At 41.8% G+C, this 18,352-nt stretch overlaps 1 protein-coding gene across 3 annotated transcripts in view; it reads right to left on the bottom strand.

Moving 5' to 3' along the window:
- Window positions 1-3,765: 3,765 nt before the first annotated feature.
- The window catches only part of N4BP2 (NEDD4 binding protein 2), a 56,784-nt gene continuing 42,197 nt past the window's right edge, over window positions 3,766-18,352 (bottom strand). For all 3 annotated transcript variants that reach the window (XM_088450667.1, XM_088450668.1, XM_088450669.1), the window contains 9 exons: window positions 18,186-18,271; window positions 15,859-15,904; window positions 14,526-14,725; window positions 13,482-13,594; window positions 12,443-12,566; window positions 11,785-11,967; window positions 11,471-11,639; window positions 7,770-7,893; window positions 3,766-6,732 (listed from right to left, as the gene is read on the bottom strand). In XM_088450667.1, coding sequence (XP_088306793.1) covers window positions 6,687-6,732; window positions 7,770-7,893; window positions 11,471-11,639; window positions 11,785-11,967; window positions 12,443-12,566; window positions 13,482-13,594; window positions 14,526-14,725; window positions 15,859-15,904; window positions 18,186-18,271 — 1,091 coding nt within the window. In that variant the 3' untranslated portion in view covers window positions 3,766-6,686. The remainder of the gene's footprint in view (window positions 6,733-7,769; window positions 7,894-11,470; window positions 11,640-11,784; window positions 11,968-12,442; window positions 12,567-13,481; window positions 13,595-14,525; window positions 14,726-15,858; window positions 15,905-18,185; window positions 18,272-18,352) is intronic.

The raw sequence follows: 18,352 nt of genomic DNA, 5'->3' as shown, positions 1-18,352 counted from the left end.
AGGGGCTTCAGCCTCCTGCTTCTCCTTATTTTTAGACATAACAGTAATGTCATGCAATGCAATACAATACAATGTGGCAATGTTCACCCCCAAAACAACCCACACCTGTAGCAGAGGGTTATGAGGAAAAATAACAGTGATAGATATAACTGACAGTTATTCAGAAATAAAAAAGAAAGTATAACACGCTTCAGAACTTACTTAAGTCACATACAATACAATAATATTCTATATATATATATATATATATATATATATATATATATATAGAGGCTCTTAGTCAACTACAAAAAGCACAAAAGCTTAGTAGGATATTGAGCTCTGTATAACCTCGCCACCAAAGGAGAGTATACAGGGAGACTGACCAAACATCCTGAGATTCACAGCTACAGTAGAGCACCTGAAAGTGGTCTCTGGGAGTCTGATATAGGAAGAAGCAACCAAGACACGTGAAAACCTTGTCTCTGGAACGGCGTCTGGGCTGGGGTAGGTGCTGCCGGGGAGAGCCTACCTCCCCTATGCTGTATCAATCCACCGGGCAGACTGGCTTTTTACATGGCTGCCGCCACTGTCTTTGGCAAAGATTTATATGCTCCGATGCTCTAGTGGGAGAAGCAGTTGTCCCCGGTTCCCCACTACAGCAACCTCCGGCAGGTCTCCACTGCCGGAGGCACAGACTGCCGCGTGGTTCCACCTTATCTGTGTCTTCCGGCTGCAGTCCCGGGCCCAGCGTCAAGTGAAACTCCGCTGGTGCCCGCCGAAATCACCAGATCCCTCACTGGTGTTGCAGCGCCGGCGGGAGTAGATGGAGCAGCAGCACGGGCATCCATCCGGACCCTAGCGCTGCTTACTCAATAAACAAAGCTTGGGACTGCCCGAGCAGTCCCCTGTCTACAAGGTGCACTGATCCTGCACACCAAACCAAAAACTAAGTGCCTGTAGACAGGGGCGGGGTATAAATGGAGGACCCAGTGCACCCTGGGAGCTAAAGTCTGTAACTGTTTGGTGCCTGGATCACTCCAACCACATACCCCAAGGTAATTCCTGTGGACCCTATGGAACCCGAAGAAGAAATATATATTTCTAGTGTACGCTACTAGTATACAAATGTTGATGGCACACTGCCCACTGATAAACCTTAGTTCTCTTAGAACTGGGGTATTAAACATGCAGCTGCTGTGGGACTACACATCTCAGCATGCCCACCCAGTTTTAGCATGCACTAATAACAAACCTGTGGCAGAGCATGCTGGGATGTGTAGTTCCACAACAGCATGTAGACTACCACAGTCGTAGAGAGTTCATAAGTAACACTACAAAATCTTCTGTAGCAGTGGACACAAAGCATACACATAATAGAGAAGCTGTAATGGAAAATGTGGCTGTTAGTATCAAAGTAGTGTTACATACCAGACCTAAACACACATGTGGATCTGAATTATGGAAAGCAAAGGTGAATACAAACCTCAACATAAAATGAAGCCACATTCCCTAACAGAGATCCTAAATGTTCAACCATAAATAAGGAATGATAGCAAACTGCCATGTGCCAATAAAACACGGTTCTAGCACAGGGTTTCTCCACTATGATAACAAACTTTGCCAAGTACACAGTAATGTACATCAGTCAACACAAATTTCCCTATATATGTAAGAGTTCCATCCAAATATCCCCCAGGGTCATACCGAGAGAGGTGCAACAGGTGTCGACACCCAGGGTACAAGGCCTAGGGGGTTGTCAATTGCTGCCCCAGTGACACTCGTCTACAACTTGTGAGCTGTGAGTGACGGGCATGTCTTAGGTTACACCCAGTGCTTCACTCCGGGCCTTCTCTGTGACATCACATGCGCTGTGAGTGGCATGGGCCGACCAAGGGCACAGAAGTGTCATATCATGACACGGATCTCCCTTACTGTGTACAAATTCATGGTAAGTAACTCCTCAAGGAAGTATGTTGTAATTGTTTTATTGTTTAGCATTACTATTATCTTTAGATTAATTTGAAAACTCAAGCACTCCTTGAAATCGGTCTGCAAATGTATACTTGTACATTCAAAAGTTTCTTTTAGCTCACTGTAGGGCTGAATGTACCTTTTTGTCATATTATATTTCTTTCTATTAGTCTTAGGTGGTGAATATTTTTTTTGGCTCCTTGAAAATACAGGTTAACCTTATTAGCTGCATCAGAGTGTTCCGAGCCGCCACTGTGGCTCTCCTCCATCGCGGGTCTTGGTCACTGCTAGGCGACCGGGACGACGCGTCATGCAAGCTGCATTATTTGGTGGTCCCAGTGGTTGCTAGGCTACAAGGACTCTCTGCAGTCGCAGTGCTTTCTGCTCCTGGCTTTTTTATTGCTACTTGCAGCCCAGCAGCTGCAATTCATATGTTTAATTAAAGCGCTGATTGGCTTTCAGTGCTGCTAAAAAGCAGTCAGTTCCACACTTCCATGTCGGTGATAATTCTTCTTGGAGCCTTGTCAATTGGTCCCTGTTGTTGGTTACTGTTCCTGATATCCTAGCTGTCTTCCTGAAGGATTTGCTCAGCTAAGTGTTTCACTACTGTGCATTACTTCTGCTAATATATACTCCTTAGTATACTGCTGTGTGACCGGTGCATTCATTATCTGCTGAGCAATCCACCTGTGCCTTGCTGGAATCTCTGTTTCAATACCACTGCTTTTCTATATTGGATTGCTGTACTATGTTGCTGCTGCAAGAATAGTGGCTGTGTTTACCCATTGCTACTGCATTAAGAACTGTGGTACATATCAGAGTGTACTATTACTTGCATTCCACCTGTGGTTAAGTACTGTTCTGCACTTCAAAAATTGTATTAGTCTACATTATCCTCTGTCTGCATATTATACCCTTGCTACTACCGGTTCCAGTGTACTGGACAAAACTAGTGATTGTTGTCAGTACTTCAGTTAACTGTGTCCTTGCCATAATACTGTTGCTTATACACTACTACTCCAGTTACCTGGTGGTACAAGACCTGTCGGCCGCCTAAGTACTGGTGTGTGCGCCTAACACTAAGGGAACAGCGGGTGGTTGTTATAGGTACAATACCCTCCATAGAGGGACCCTAGGGGTCTTATGTAATAAATTAGATCAGTGTTTCACAAACTCGGCTGAGAAAAGTCCCTTAAAGCACAGGTTATAATGAGATCCATGCTTAAGTAAAGGTGGTCAAATCAAAATGACTGTGGCACTAATTAAGTCACTTGTGGACATTCTTAAAACCAGGACTGTTAGGAGACTTTGAAGACAGAGTTTGGGAAACCCTGAATTAGATCAATGGGGATACACATGAAAATGGAGTCACACACATTTTACTAATGGATGTATTTTAGTGTTTATTTTTTATTAAATAAAGTATAGGCATACACCTTCATAACACCACCATATACAAGCAACGTATTGCTGAACAATATATTGTTCATAACGTCCAGCGTGTAATTACTCACTGACGAACGATGCGTGCTCCCACGGGTTGTTAACTATATCCCCAGTCGGCTGTACATGCAGGCCAATCTGGGGATATCGTTAGCGATGCCATGCTGCATGGCCCCGTTTTCCCTTACCTGCTGGCGATCGTCGTTGCCGGCATCGGTAAGTGTGGATGCACTTAACGATGCCTGCGCCCCTGCGCCGGGCCCGCCGCTGACGACATCACCCCCGTAAACACATCGTCCAGTGCGTACGGGCCTTTAGTCAATCTCTGCATTACACTATACAGAAACACACATGAACAGCTTATTAAAGTTAACTTTATTTTTATTATTTTAAAAAAATCAATAAAATAATTGTCCACATTACAAAAGAAGTGTATTACATACCATAAAATAAACAATTTACAGAACTGTAAAAATAGAAATACAAAAAAACTATTTGTTTTGATTTTATACTCTGGTCCACACATTCAACGTATGGCTGGTACAGCACTAGGTTTAAAGCATTTTTTGGCATGTGACCAATGGTAGGAGCAAAAATATTCTTAATCTCTGCCTTTTAATGAACACAATAACAGAGTTGCTAGCTTTTGTATTTTTATCATCTTCTGTACTTTTTGAAAAGATTAGAAGACCATACAAAAACTGTACATTAAATAAAAATAAAAACATCATGCCAGAAAATTGGCAACCCAACTCCTGACAATACTAAAACAAAAAAGTAATGCAGTTTCATATCACAAAACATTTCAATACTGGAATTTTTTACCTCATATATAAAATCAGCAGTAAGCACCAGAGTTTGAGGTTGTGTTTCAGTTAATTTGTACTAACAATACAAATTGCCATGTAAATCTATATTTACAAAATCCATCGGATTACTTTAAGGTGATGAAAAAAAATATATCATCTCACTCTGTCTGCCACAAGAAATTGGTAAAAGTCATTTTAGTTTTATTGTGTTATAAAGTGTGAGCTAAGGACCAATTTCCAAAGAGATACTTGATGAAGCCCTCAGTAGCGTCCCAAAAAGCAAATGGAAAAAAGACGTAAAACAAAACTCTCACCAAGTGGTTACTCTTTCTGATCAGAGATAAATTTCAAAGACATGTCAAACTCTGTCCACTGCCTACGTACAGCAGAGGCAGCCATTTTGTGTGCTAAAGCAATCTTCCTGAGAATGTGTCCTGCTAATTCACCAGGAACTAGTGATGTCATCAAGGTGATCCCTAAGCGACAGGATGAGTAGGGGTTCAGCCCACAAAATTTCTGTCTCCATTGCATGCAGGCAAAGGGAACATTTAAAGCAACCTCACTGATCTCTTTGATGACGTGTATGTCCTGTTTTGCACACGCTGCTGTGGAATACACAGTACACACAACACAAGGACCTAAGCAGAAGCTACAACACGCTCAATCTTTTCCCACTTTTGACTATATTCCGCTCTCTTCTGAAGCCCGGGTACAGGTGAAAGGTGCTGATTGTTGCAGCAGTGTTCCAATATTTTCTACTCACAATGGAAAAAGTGTAACCGAACCCAAGAATTTTAAAACAATGTTCACTTTTAAAAAAAAAAAAAAAACAGTGTTAAAAGGCTAAAAATAACAATATAGTGGGGAAGAAACGCTGTAGCGGTATTCAGTGCTGCTTAAGTAAGATGCAATATTTCCTTACAGTAAACAAACAAGGATAATGGTATTAAAATTTAGGAGATAGAAATAATTGGAAAAAAACTCAAATAGTGGTTCTCGTAGTGTGATATTTCTTTACCACTGAGGTCATTTAGGAATACTGGTTACCTACAACACTAGGGTAGATAACTATTTTGTGTCTTAAACCAACAGATGTTAAAATGACTAGGAACTAGTACCCACAGTATGGCTAGGAAGTAGCTCAGTGATGTGACTGGTCCCCAGTCCATACAATATTTCAGATAACAAAATGTGACTCCGTGTGTATTTGAAAGGAACACTTTACAGAGAACTCCTCAAAACAACATTTTGAAATGCTGGATACATTTTACTATTAACTAACAAAACTTAATTTAACTTTTTTTTTCCAGTAAATTTAGACATTTGTTCTAGGGATCAGTCTTTTCCAGTCACAGACTAACCATGGAAATCAAAGAGTGATTCATTAATCATAATTAGTAAAGGGGAACACTGTAAACGAATAATTATAAATCAAATAGTGCACATATTTCTATTCATAGGTGACAGATTAAAAACTGTAATCTTGCTTTTATTTTTCATTTAAAACCTGATCGACTTTGGAGTGGGGGGTGGGAGATTACTGATGTCTGTTGTACAGTAATACAAATCAAGAAGAAAATAGCATAACATTTTAACATTGTATTTAAAACACACACATCACCTATATCTAAAAACCTTTGTTTGTTATTGCTTAATAACCCTTACTACAAAACATTGACCTGGAGAAGAACAAAATCTACAGAGAGGCAGTGAATACCAAAGATACATTTCAACCAGTGTTGATATTTGAAAGTACATTTTGTTGATCAATTTGCTTCAAAGCTCAAAAAACACATAAAAGATTAAATTAAAATTTGTAATGACCAGTTCAGCCAGTAAGGTCCATTTCGTCGACCAGCACCATTTTTTTTAGTTTAAAAAAACTGAGCAGATGCAGCAGGGTCGGGCACTCACTAGATTCACTACTCAAGTAACTGTACAGGAAAAAGGAGTGGGGAGCATATAAGCTCTGTAATAACATAATGAGCTCTTTCTATGTCGACAAAAGCTTGCTGGGTAAACAATAACTCATCTATTAAAACTAACATTGTCAGGCAGTAAAAATACCATGGGGTATATTTACTAAATGGCACTGGCTTTGACCGCTTAATTTAAAATGGCAACAGTAATAATAGTTTGCATTGATTGATATTGCCGGTTTAAATCCAGCAGTCAAAAGTGCAGAGAATTGGCTGCTTTGAAAACCCGCTGTTTAGTATATATACCCCATAACTTTTTCTGGTTGTGTTGTGAAACTACAAATCCTAGCATATTATACCAAGTGATCCGTGGGAGGGTATGCTGGGACTTGTAGTTTAACAACAGCTGGAGAGACCTATTGGTTGGCCATGCCTGGCTTAGAGCTTTTTTCTAATAATCCATTCACCATAAGCAGCCACACAACATAGCCGTAAATTACAAAAAAATATTGTAAATACTATTTTCTTTTTAATATACAATAATCTTGACCTTGATCCAGAATCATTTCAACGTGACACGAAGGACACCTGCTGTCTTTTCTTGGAATCTAAATTGAAGGCAACAACATGCAATTCATCCGTTTATAGAACAATAGATAATGTAGGTAGACATATCTTAAAAAATATATCCACTGATATTTTGTCCACTGACAAAATTTGCTATAGCACCACCATTAGATGTAACATTTTTAAGGATATCTAAACACTAACCAAAAACGTATTATTCACACTGTCCCAAAACATCTCACTGATGTGCAAGGCTTCATATCAGGAAATTCTCCTCACAAAACACATATCCCCATCTCCAGCAAGCACAGCTTCCAAACATAAATGGGTCGGCTGTAGGGATTGGAATGCAAGGGTCCAGCAAAGACTTGCTCAAAAAAGGGGATGTGGGATTGCACATTCCCCTGCCAATAAGTGGGCAAGCATTGCACAGCCCAAATTAAAAATGGGGAAGATCTTACAGTCCAGGGGGTTTGTGTGTGCTCACTTCATTCGTTAGGTTTTCATCTTCCCATACTTTTCGATGTTTTGGTCCTTATAGCCCTCCCCGGCGTTGATTTATTGTATCCTACTTTTATGTAAATTGTAATCCCAATTTTTGCAAGTACTACTGACTCCTATGGTACCTGACTTACAAGTTGCTATTACCATGTTCACTGCTGGTACTATAAGTTCTCTGGACAAACCTTGTGATACACCTTACTAAGTAAGTGTTTGCTGGGGTACTGATTTGTTTGTTTTAGATTTGTTGACATCACTTTGAAAATCAATAAAATTACTAATAGAGTTTTTGAGAAGTTTTTAGTTGTCCTTCAATTTGCCCTCAGCAGACACGTTCATGCAATGCTTTACTGACTTATTTGCCTTCAGAAGACATGTCACCTACTGATTTACATGAAATGGGGCATGCTCTACTTGCATTTAGTTCCATGGGATGAAAACATCTCAATATTTTGAATAAATATAAAAGCTGGGGTTTATACTTTGGTATATAATGTGTGGTGGTTATTCATGCACAAAGTAGCCTCTCTGGGTAATACTGTGCTTCCCAGTTTGGCAGGCATGTAATAAGACTCACCTGTAGTCATGATTTGTGAGGTAATCGGTAATGGCTGGTTTAATGCGCGGTACACCTCCCTGGCTATGATTTCCTCTTCCCGTGATCACAAGAAGATATGGCTTGCCTCCATTTTGCTTAAACTCTAACACAAGAAATCATTATGGTTACCACACATGAGAGTTTTGTAAAGCACACTTTACTAATTATTTCTTTGTTAGAACAAAAAAATAGCGCATTATATTGCTATACAGCTACATCATTTCTACTAAAGCAGGGATAAAGCCAAGTATTTGGCCTACCTCCTCTAAAGACCAGCCAGCCTAGAGTAATATTGGGAGCGCTGGTGTGGGTTACTCAAGGGATCCTACAATAATGGGTATAATGGTAAGTTGTCCTTAAAGCCTTGTTCCATTATGTTAAAAAAGTAATAAAACATAAGCATAGTTTATTTACAAAAATATGCGTATTATTGTAATAAACCCCCTAGAACTATAGGGGGCGATTCAATTCAACGCGCTATTGAATAGCGATGAGAGGGACTCCCGAAGCTATTCAATACACCGCGCTGTTTGGGCGCGCTAAGGATTTCTCCTTGCACCCCCTGGGGATGCGAAGAGAAATCCGACCAAAGTGCCGGGTGCGCGGCTGCTTTTCTGCATAGCGCGGCGCTAACAGCCGCGCGCCCGGCACTTTGGTCAGAGAATGCTGGTTACCGCGCCTTAACACCCTTATTAAGGTGCAATGACCGCAATAACCGACATTCTCCGACCACACAGTGCACTGAATTGAATAGCTCCAGGAGCTCGCTCCAGGCGCTATTCAATTCGCGTTGAATTGAATCGCCCCCATAGTGTCATGACACTAGGGTTTTGTAGATTCGGCTTAGGACCCTCGTGGTTAGCTTTATAGTTAGGAGGATAGTTGAAGCTTGAGGCCTTGATAAGCTCTTTCTCATCTAGACCAATACTAGTAGTATGTGTATGGTTGCTGATGAACGAACAGATATGGATACAGTCTTAGGGAAATACTGAATAAGGGCCGGAAGCAGGATAGATACAGTATCCTGATAATATTGTTCTCAGAACTGCAGTACGCTAGGCTGTATCTGTGACAACAGTGAAGGGCCTGTAATATTGGGGACCGCCTGCAGGAGGTGTATATACTTGAGTGCTGCACATTACTGAGAGTAGGATGTTGAGGTAGTGGGGCACCAGCGTGTAGTGGGACACCTGTTGGAATTGATGCAAAGTGCAGAACAGCCCACATATTAGATGCTTGAGATGAATACGGACTAATAGGATGCAGCATGCACTTGCAACACAGGTAGCTGGAGATTGAGTCCACTGCAGTATGCAATAGCGAGTGTAGGTAATTTAAGACTGAGTCAGATGCAGAACGCACTTTGTAAATGCAGACTGTACTCTGTAAATGCAGGTAGTTGGTAACTGAGAAAGATACACTTTATAAATGCAGGTACAATAAACTGGAACAACAGCTGGATGCCACTGCAGCCAGGATGCTGTTCTCTGGGATAAGAGTATTGTTCTGGCAATAATCTAGGGGTTTAAATAGGGCGCTCTTATGTCTATTAGCTGAGCAGGTCATGTGAGCATGACTGCTGGAATCCAGTTGGCAGATTCAGTCATGTGAGAAAATATAAGATCGCCGCGCCCATGCTCCGCCACTGCAGGAACGGAAGTGGTATGAAATACCGTCGGCAGCCCGACAGAAGCAGAGTGCGACGCAGCGGAAGCCCGACAGCGCTGGAAATCCCGATCGTGGATAGGTAAGTATCCACTAACCTAACCTCCCTAACCCTCCTTAGGGGTGCCTAACCCTAACTTCCCCCCCCAAGTGCCTAACCCTAACCACCCCCTTCCCCACTGCCTAAACCTAAGTCCCCTGGGGGGGTGCCTAACCCTAAGTCCCCCCCGGGGGGTGCCTAACCCTAACCCTCCCTCCCCCTAGCCTGACCCTAACCCTCCCGGGGGGGTGCCTAAGCCTAAGTCCCCCCCGGGAGCCCTAAACCTAACCCTCCCCCCCCGCGGCTGTCCACTCGCGGCGCCCGGCATCACTACGATCGTGATGCCGGGCGCCGGTCTCCTGGCGTCGGGGAAATGCGGGCGTCTATATCTAGACGCCCGGCATTTCACCCATGCCGGGATAAGACAGTCGGGAAGCCGGCTGCCGGTATTTAGGCAGTCGGCTTCCCGATTGCCTCCCGCAGGAACTGCCCACAGGGTAAACGCCAAGTACACATGAAGTAGTGCAGGTCACAGGCATGCCGAATGCGACTGGGAGGACATGGATGGTCGTGACACCGAACACGGTAACTTGGGCTAAGGCAGTTAATTAAAAAAATTATAGAAAACAAAATTTTACTGTATTGCAAACAAACAATGTGATCTTTTTTATTCCAAAAGGGCAATGATCCAGATTTGCAAACCATGTAAAAATAATGCTAATTGAAATATTTCCATGGGAGTTAAAAACTGTAACAATGAGAACTGCTCCACTTTAAAAATCAAAGAAGAAATCAATGAGCAGGTGTGTCCCTAGCCGCCTAGCTAATCACATGCAATTTGCCACACTTACCATTAGTTTTGGGTGACAGCAGTTCCCAGGGACTCCTGGGTCTAACCACACACAAGTAGAGAATAAGTTAATCTCTGTTGACGAGGTAACAGTTACCAGTGCTATGGATGCCCGTTCATGTCAATAATCACTTCTTTTCAAAAGGGTTTCTAGATGTGGCACCTAGTCCCACTGAAATGAACGGGTCATTGACATGAATGGGAAAAATACTGCACAAAGCTGGTGTAACTGTTTGTGTAAACCCCTCGTACCTGTATACTACACAATTGCTCTCTGACAGAGATCAATGGACTTTTTCAAGTGCAGCGACACACTTTGAACATAAAAAAATAAATAATTTCTAGTTGTAATTCAGAGACAAGAGTCCCATTTTACATTTGCTCTAACATTATGGATGGTCTCAGCTTGTCCTCTGCTTGATGCCTTCTGCTTAAACCTCAGTTCTACTTTAAATCCAGTCTTCCGCATGCGGAAACAATCAGAATGTAATGAACAAAGTGATCAAGGGACTAAGAAGAAGAGACTCTGTAGCAGACTCGGGGCTTATTATGAAATGTCACTTTTATAGCACAACCTGCTTTATCTGAAAGCATCTTTGTGTAAAAACATTGTTACAGGATCATCTGACAAATAAGTTCAAGTGTGATGAGGATAAGAAATACAAGGGGAGATTAACCAAACCTTTTAGAAATGTAAAGTATCAATCAATCAGCTTCTGTCATTTTACAGACTGTGTTTCAAAAAAATGACAGGAGTCGATTGGTTGGTACTTCAGGGTCTATGTATTAAAGCCTTGGAGAAAAATAAAGTGGACGGAAAAAAAAGTACCAACCAATCAGCTCCTGTCATTTTGCAAACAAAGCCTGTAAACTGACAGTTAGGAGCTGATTGGTCGGTACTTTATCTATATCCACTTTCTCTCTCTCCCAGGCTTAGTACATACACCCCTTTCTCATTCTCCAAGCTTTGATAAATCACCCCTATGGCGTAGGAAAAAATCTAATCAGTTAGGGGTATGTGCCCGAGCTCCTGTTGGCTTAGTAAAGGATCTTGCCTCTTTTGCTGGATTTGCCAAGTTTTCTAGTAATAATCAAGCAGTGCTGTTCCTTGCTTTCAGTACATACCTTCTGTCTTGTCTTGCAGCACCTTGCGGAAGTGCTTCATAGCCTCATCCACATGGAGCCCATGTAAATCTAATATATTTTCCGGCAGCAGATACTCATTGGCCCTTTCAAAGATTTGAACAGCTGCTCTGTGATTTTCTTCTTTCATCTTCTGCCCATACAGATAGCCCTAATGCAGGACAGACAGCGAGCAGAGAGAAACACTTCAATGCCTCCATGATGGTAGAGGTACAAATAGCCCAAACGTGCAATGCGTATCTGAGTGTTTTCTGTAGGGTACCTAGACTGGTGTATTCTGTAAGTAAATGACAAACCTGCTGTGCATAATAAGCTGCCACCTGCTTCATGCCCCGGGTGTGAGCTTCTACGGCTTTCCTGTAGCTCTCCTGTTGCTTCTGGTGATAGAGAAAAGCTTCTGCCCTGAAGTCATCATAAGCTGGATATTCCATATTCTGGAAGCACCGCACGCTAAGAATTCCTTTTTCTGCTTTCACTCTCTTCAGGTAACACAAATGAAAAAAAATAAATAGAAAAAAAAATAAAATTAAACAATAAAAAAAAATACAATCACGTAAACTGTCTAATAACGGAAATTTCGCAGTAACAACTTGATATAATTATACATTTATCCAACCTATAAATTATATTATTAAAAATGTTAAACTCCATTACAAAAATCAGAAAACTGTAAAGGCAAGAGAGCAATGTAGTTTCCTTTTGTGCATTCTGTGAACACCTTTTTCCCATTAATGTTTTGCCTTAAATGTCATGCTGCTCTGGTTTCTGGTGATGAACCTGACCCATTTATCAAGTAAAAAAGAAAAACCAAGGCAGCCAACACGCCAACCTCCATAACATATAGCAAAAGCACAAAGATTCATTTGTTGCAGCAAATTAATAAAAAATAAAATAAAAAACAAAGCAATTCAAGCGTAATAAAATTTTATTTTTTTAAATAAGCTTTGTATGTACCTTTTCCTTATTTCTATCAGTTGCTGGAGACACTGCTTGTTTCATCCCTTGAGCCACAACGTTCTGCACAGGGTCAGCCTCCAGAAGATAACTCAGGAACTGCTCAGTCTCCTCTAAAGAATAGCTGTGAATCAAAGGTTAAACAGTAACTCTACTCCATTATGTCTCTGAAGGGGGCGTGTGTTATGGTGGGTACACGCCTGACAGATATATCTGCAGATGATGGTCGTTCATACACACTACGGCCATCATCTGCTTGTGCCCCCGGTCCCTGCGCCCACGGGGCGGGATCCGGTGGGCGGGGGCTGTCCCGCCTCCCTTCCCATGGTTGCCGTCCATCGGTTGTGCAGCACAGCCAATGCGATATGTCTGTGAACGACGCAGTTCACGGATATATCGCTAGTACACACTGGCTGACGGGCAGCAGATATATTGGTCGATCAATTATCTGTCAGTATGCCAATATATCTGCCAATATATCTGTCTGTGTGTGTGTACCCATCTTAAGCCTAAAAGACAGTGGGAAAGCACAGAGTGGCATGATCCGGATGTCCCCTGGAATAAACAACCCATACACTCCCATTGTATTATGTGTCTGGTGTCAGAAGTTACAAGACACTTTAGCTGGGTACACACTGACAGATAAATTGGCCGATCAATTGATCGGCCAATATATCTGGTGCCCGTTGGCCAGTGTGTACCAGCGATATGTCTGTGAACTGTGTCGTTCACAGACATATAGCATCGGCTGTGCTGCACAGCTGATGGACGCAAATGTGTACGGGCGATCAGCCGATAGCTCATACACATGCAGTGGCAGCCACGGGGGGGAGGAGGTCGTGGCGTGAGACCCCCAGCCAGCGGGACCTCATGGCTGCCTGGAAGATGATTGCTGTTCAGTGTATATGAACGACCATCATCTACTGATATATCTGCAGATCACTAGATCAGCAGATATATCTTTGCAGTGTGTACCCACCTTTATAAGTCGGCCGTGTAATCTGAAGGACAATAATTTACAAGTAAATGCTTTCCTTACTTGTTTTCTTTGAAGACATCCATAAGTAGGTTTTGTTCAACATGAGGGAACAATTCCAAGAGTTGTTTCTCCTTCAGTTTTACGGCGCAGTTTTTCCTTGGTACCGACTTCTTCTGCAGTAGGGAAGACACATTTCATTCAAATATTGCTGGTGGTGCATGAATACCTAATATGAAATCCTGATTTTTTGCTGACTGGTAACACAAGCTCATGTAATCAGATATATCGTCCTTACTACAGCATGGTAGGGCAGCACTGTGAAGTTTTTAGACAGAACTCCAATGTAAGACCACATTTTCACTGATTGGTACAAGTCTATGGCAAAGTAACGGATGTAGTGGAAATTTAAGGTTAGACATCCAGTTTTATATATATATATATATATATATATATATATATATATATATATATATATATATAGATATAGATATAGATATATATATATATATATAAAAACAGTGATTGGCCACAATCACCGGTAATTACAGCAATGCCCGGAGCATCCTGAGGATGCTCCGGGGTGCTGTAAGGGCAGTACATAGATTCTGCCTGCAGTGTGCCATTCTAGGCACCTTGCTGACCAGATGAGGCTAGCAAAAAAAAAGCACAGAGGGCCAGACCAAATGATTCCGAGGGCCCCCGAGCAGGAGGTTCCCTATCCCTGAATTAACATGATCACTCCCACGAATGAGTAACTCCTAGGGGGAGATTCTATACCTACAAGCTGCTGTCAGAACAGCTTTATGGGAAGTATCTCTCGCCACATCTATGCTAGGAGGAGCCAACAGAAATCAGCAACCCTAATTGGGGTAATGTGCACAGCACAATATCTTGGCAGCAGCTGGCATGTCATTCAATCTGCCCCCTTTTGTCTCTCTGGAAACGCCTGCAGTTGCCTACACTGCACTGATTATATGTTATGTTTATGAGAAATTAAAGTTTGCATACATCATCAATAACATTTCCTGTTAAATTTTCTATTAGGAGACCTTAATGGCATGCTCAACACTCCATTGTATTTTATAATTGCAGAGCTGTCCATACCATATCTTCATGGGCCTGTAATGCCATTTCTTCTGACATGATCTGCCGTAGTGACACTTTCTTTGTTCTTGTGTTCCACTGGTCCATGAATGGAAACATGTCTGTTTTTCCCTGAGATAGATCATATTTATTCCCAATCAATCCTGTCTCTTGTGTCTGAAGATCATCATCCAGGATGGCATTGTCATTTGGTGAGCTGTCTGTAGCAAAAAAAGGTTTATAAAGATTACAGACCATTTTGTTGGCTTCAAAGATGTTCATGCAAGAGACACACAAGCTATAGAGCAGCGCTTCTCAAACGGTGTGGCACGCACAATGACAGTGGGTTACAAAACCCCCCCAGAAATACAAAATGGTCAGGTCCCATAGGGTGCGCTTCAGTCAGTCAGCAGAACAGGTGTAGGAGAGTGTGCCTTAACGCTGTCCCCCTGCTCCACTGGATACTGCGCGGGCTTGTCAAAACAAAATCCCATCCTGGATTCCTGCAGCATCAGCGAGTAGCAGGGAGCAAGCAGGCAGCCGCAGCAGTGCCGATGTCTCAGCATGACGCCCTCTGGCACAGAGATGAGATGGGTGCAAAAAGCTGCAGGACTCCGAAGGATGGAGGACTAAGAGGAAATTAAGTGTTAAGGAGTCCTAATGTAAGTAAACTACAATGTTTAAAGAGAACTGGGTGGGGCAGGGGTGTAAAGAACCAATGAGAGTGTGTGCTTTGGGTGCAATAAGATTCATTTACATTTATATCTTTAAACTATTGTATTACGTATGTGGATCTCACTATTCAGTGTGTCTTGGCAGAAAAAAGTTTGAGAACCACTGCTATTGGAGATACAACTATATTGGGAGATACAGTTGTCCGAAGGGCATACATGGAGATTATGTTAAGCAATAAGAGTGCATATTGCCAATTTATATACAAAATTGAGAGCAAAATACAAGGTTTTAGGAGTAGTGGCATATATGAATATCCTACGTTATATAAGATAATGTACTGTTTGCTTCGATCAGGTTTGGATTTACAGTCTGTAGCCTGGTGGGTAGATACAATTATCATGCATTGTTTGGTATACTGTATCATGCATACTGGCATATATATCATGCATACTGGGGGGCAAGGTTGGTGTATGGTTTACACTTCACGTTGAGACCACTGAGTAACTGCCAGATCTTTTTACCCCACTGTTCTGCTGATCAGGGGGTGCAGTGGGTCATAGATAAAAACATTATCTAAAAAGGTAGTATTTGCCCTTTAGTAAACAAAATACATTCTCATACTATTCCTAATAAAAAAAAATATGGAAAATTCCGGTGAAATAAAAACAAAAATACATACCTTCAAACAGGAGCTGATAGGACAATGCCTCTTGGTTATGCCTTTCCTGAGGAGTAGGAGAGAAAGCACAAAAGCAACCAATTATGGAAATGCATGACCTCAATTAGGAACAGAACAGGAGAAGTCACCATGAACTGGAACATTAGAAAGCAATGTAAAAGTAAAGCCTATCTATAATGCCTATGATAACATCATTTCATTCATTTAAATGTTTTCTAGTCCCCTTTTAATGTAAATCGTTTCTGGTTTATTGGAAAAGCATCAGTGTCAATATTTATAGCTCAGATTTATGGCCGTATTCAATTAGACGGGAAAAGCCGAAAAAGTTTTGCCTATTGCCACTTTTGGCATGTTTGCGTGTTATCTCCGAATTCAATTCCGGGACCAATTCGCCTAAGCGTAAACTCAATGCACTGAAACAGGCGGAAAAGTTTCTCCACTGAATGGCAGTCGGAAAAAAGAGCAAAATCTCTATTTTTGGGGTGCAAATGTGGGGAAATGATTCAGAACCCTCTGGACACGTCCTAAAGGACAAATAAAAAAAATACCTTAGAACACCCCCAAAAAAATTTCATTTTTGGGGCAAAAATGAAAAAAGTGGGGGGACAAGGATAAAAAGTAGCAAAATAGGTTTCTTGGGGGTCTGTATGGATGGGGGAGGTGTTTTTAGGATTGCAGGTGTATGCAGCAGGTGAAATTGTCACTTTTTTTTTTTTTAAAGTACACTTTAGAGACACAAATATATGCTAGCACCCATTTTTCAAGTACCCCAAATTTGACTGGACTATTTTCCCAAAAAAATACTGTTTTCTATCATTTATCACTTTTACAAATATGCTTCTAGAAAGCTTTTAACACAAATTAAGGACACAAAGTACTTTTATTAGGGCTAATAGTACACATCTGTAATGATTTCCAGTGTCCGTGCATCTTATTTTGGGGTACAGATTGATTCCCCGTTTTCGCCTGTTCTGCAATTGAATATGGTGAATCGCGGGGACACGCATGCCGCAAATTCGCGTCTCAAACGGGCAAATGCGGCGGTAAGTACAATAGGCGAAAAGTTTCCAACTTTTCGCATCTAATTATGGGCCTATGTCTTTTAAAATCATGAACAAAAACTAAACCCAGCCACACAGTATGCGATATGATATCATGCATTGGGTATTTGACCCCAAAACAACTGCAATACCAGGCATGTGCACGCTCATCTTCAGCTCCAGGTCACAATGAATCTGGAAGCGATCTCCTCCTATTCTTACATACATATATATTGTCTTTTTTTAAAACATTTAGAGTCCTGTGTGGGCCACCCCTCACTCTATGCAATGCACAGAAACTTCCAATGCAAGTGCAGGTACAAATAGCTGGGAGAGAAAATGACAGTGGTAGAAGCAGATGCAGGTATAATCCAGACAAACAAATGCGGCAGTGACTACTGATGAAGAGTGACCTGGGCACACAACCCCAGAAGGGGTGCAGTATGTTAGGTCGGCATTTATGTCAACATGGTTGAAATGTCGATGTTCTTAGTATGTCGACTGTGGCCATGTTGACATTTATCATGTCTACATGGAGGACATCTCGATATGATTGCGTGCCAACATAGCATCCCTGGGTTGAGCAAGGGTAATAATTAGCCCCCATGCAGCAGTCGGGAACAGCGGTCACTGACCTGGTACCTGACGACTGCTTCCCGGCTTCTGGCAGTCATTTCCGGCCCAGACATCTAAAGGAGCAATGGTTTGGGTATTTTCTGGCTATCCCTAACTGTAATCCCTACCCCTAGTGCCTAACCCTAACCTCCCCCCAGTGCCTAATCCTAACCCTCCCGGCGGCATGTAAACCTAATCGTCAGCTTTCTGGGAATGTCGACATTTTACACGGTGATATTTCATATTTTGGTATAGTGAATATGTCAACAATCTGAGGATGGCATCACGGTGACAAGGTGATGGGATCCCCCCTAGGAGTGTTTCCTGTGACACAGCCTAGCTATCTCAGAGTCTGCCCTGTTTATGCTTTCTGGGGGCAAATGTGTCCACAATATCCCTTAATTATTACCTGTGCGCAAACCCAGGCTACTTGCTGGATCCCTAAAAAAAAAAATGACCATGACAGAAACATGGAGGAGGAAAAAACCTGCTGGTATGTAGAATTCCCATTTGTGGTCCACTGGAAGCTGCCAATGAACCTGCCACCAGAAACCCCATTTACTGGTACACATACATCTGCTGAAACATATTAAGCTCTTGCAAGCATCAGTCTCTCCTTTAATCTTTGGGAGCAATATTTTCAACTATCACAACTTCTGTAAATGTACTAACCATAATTGATTCTTTCCACATCTTGTGAATAGATTTTGCTAATTGCAGATCTATGGGGACCACGCAATCCTCAATAGTTAATGAGCCTGGCAGAAGCAAAACAGAGTTGATGAAATATATCATAGTTAGATTAAGTATTGCGCCAGCATATCCAGCACTGGTCCAAG

Source organism: Taudactylus pleione, unplaced genomic scaffold (assembly GCF_031769625.1).
Source record: "Taudactylus pleione unplaced genomic scaffold, aTauple2 ptg000520l, whole genome shotgun sequence".
NCBI lineage: Eukaryota > Metazoa > Chordata > Amphibia > Anura > Myobatrachidae > Taudactylus > Taudactylus pleione.
The sequence above is the reverse complement of the archived record's forward strand: the minus strand, read 5'-3'. Positions and strand labels throughout refer to the sequence as shown.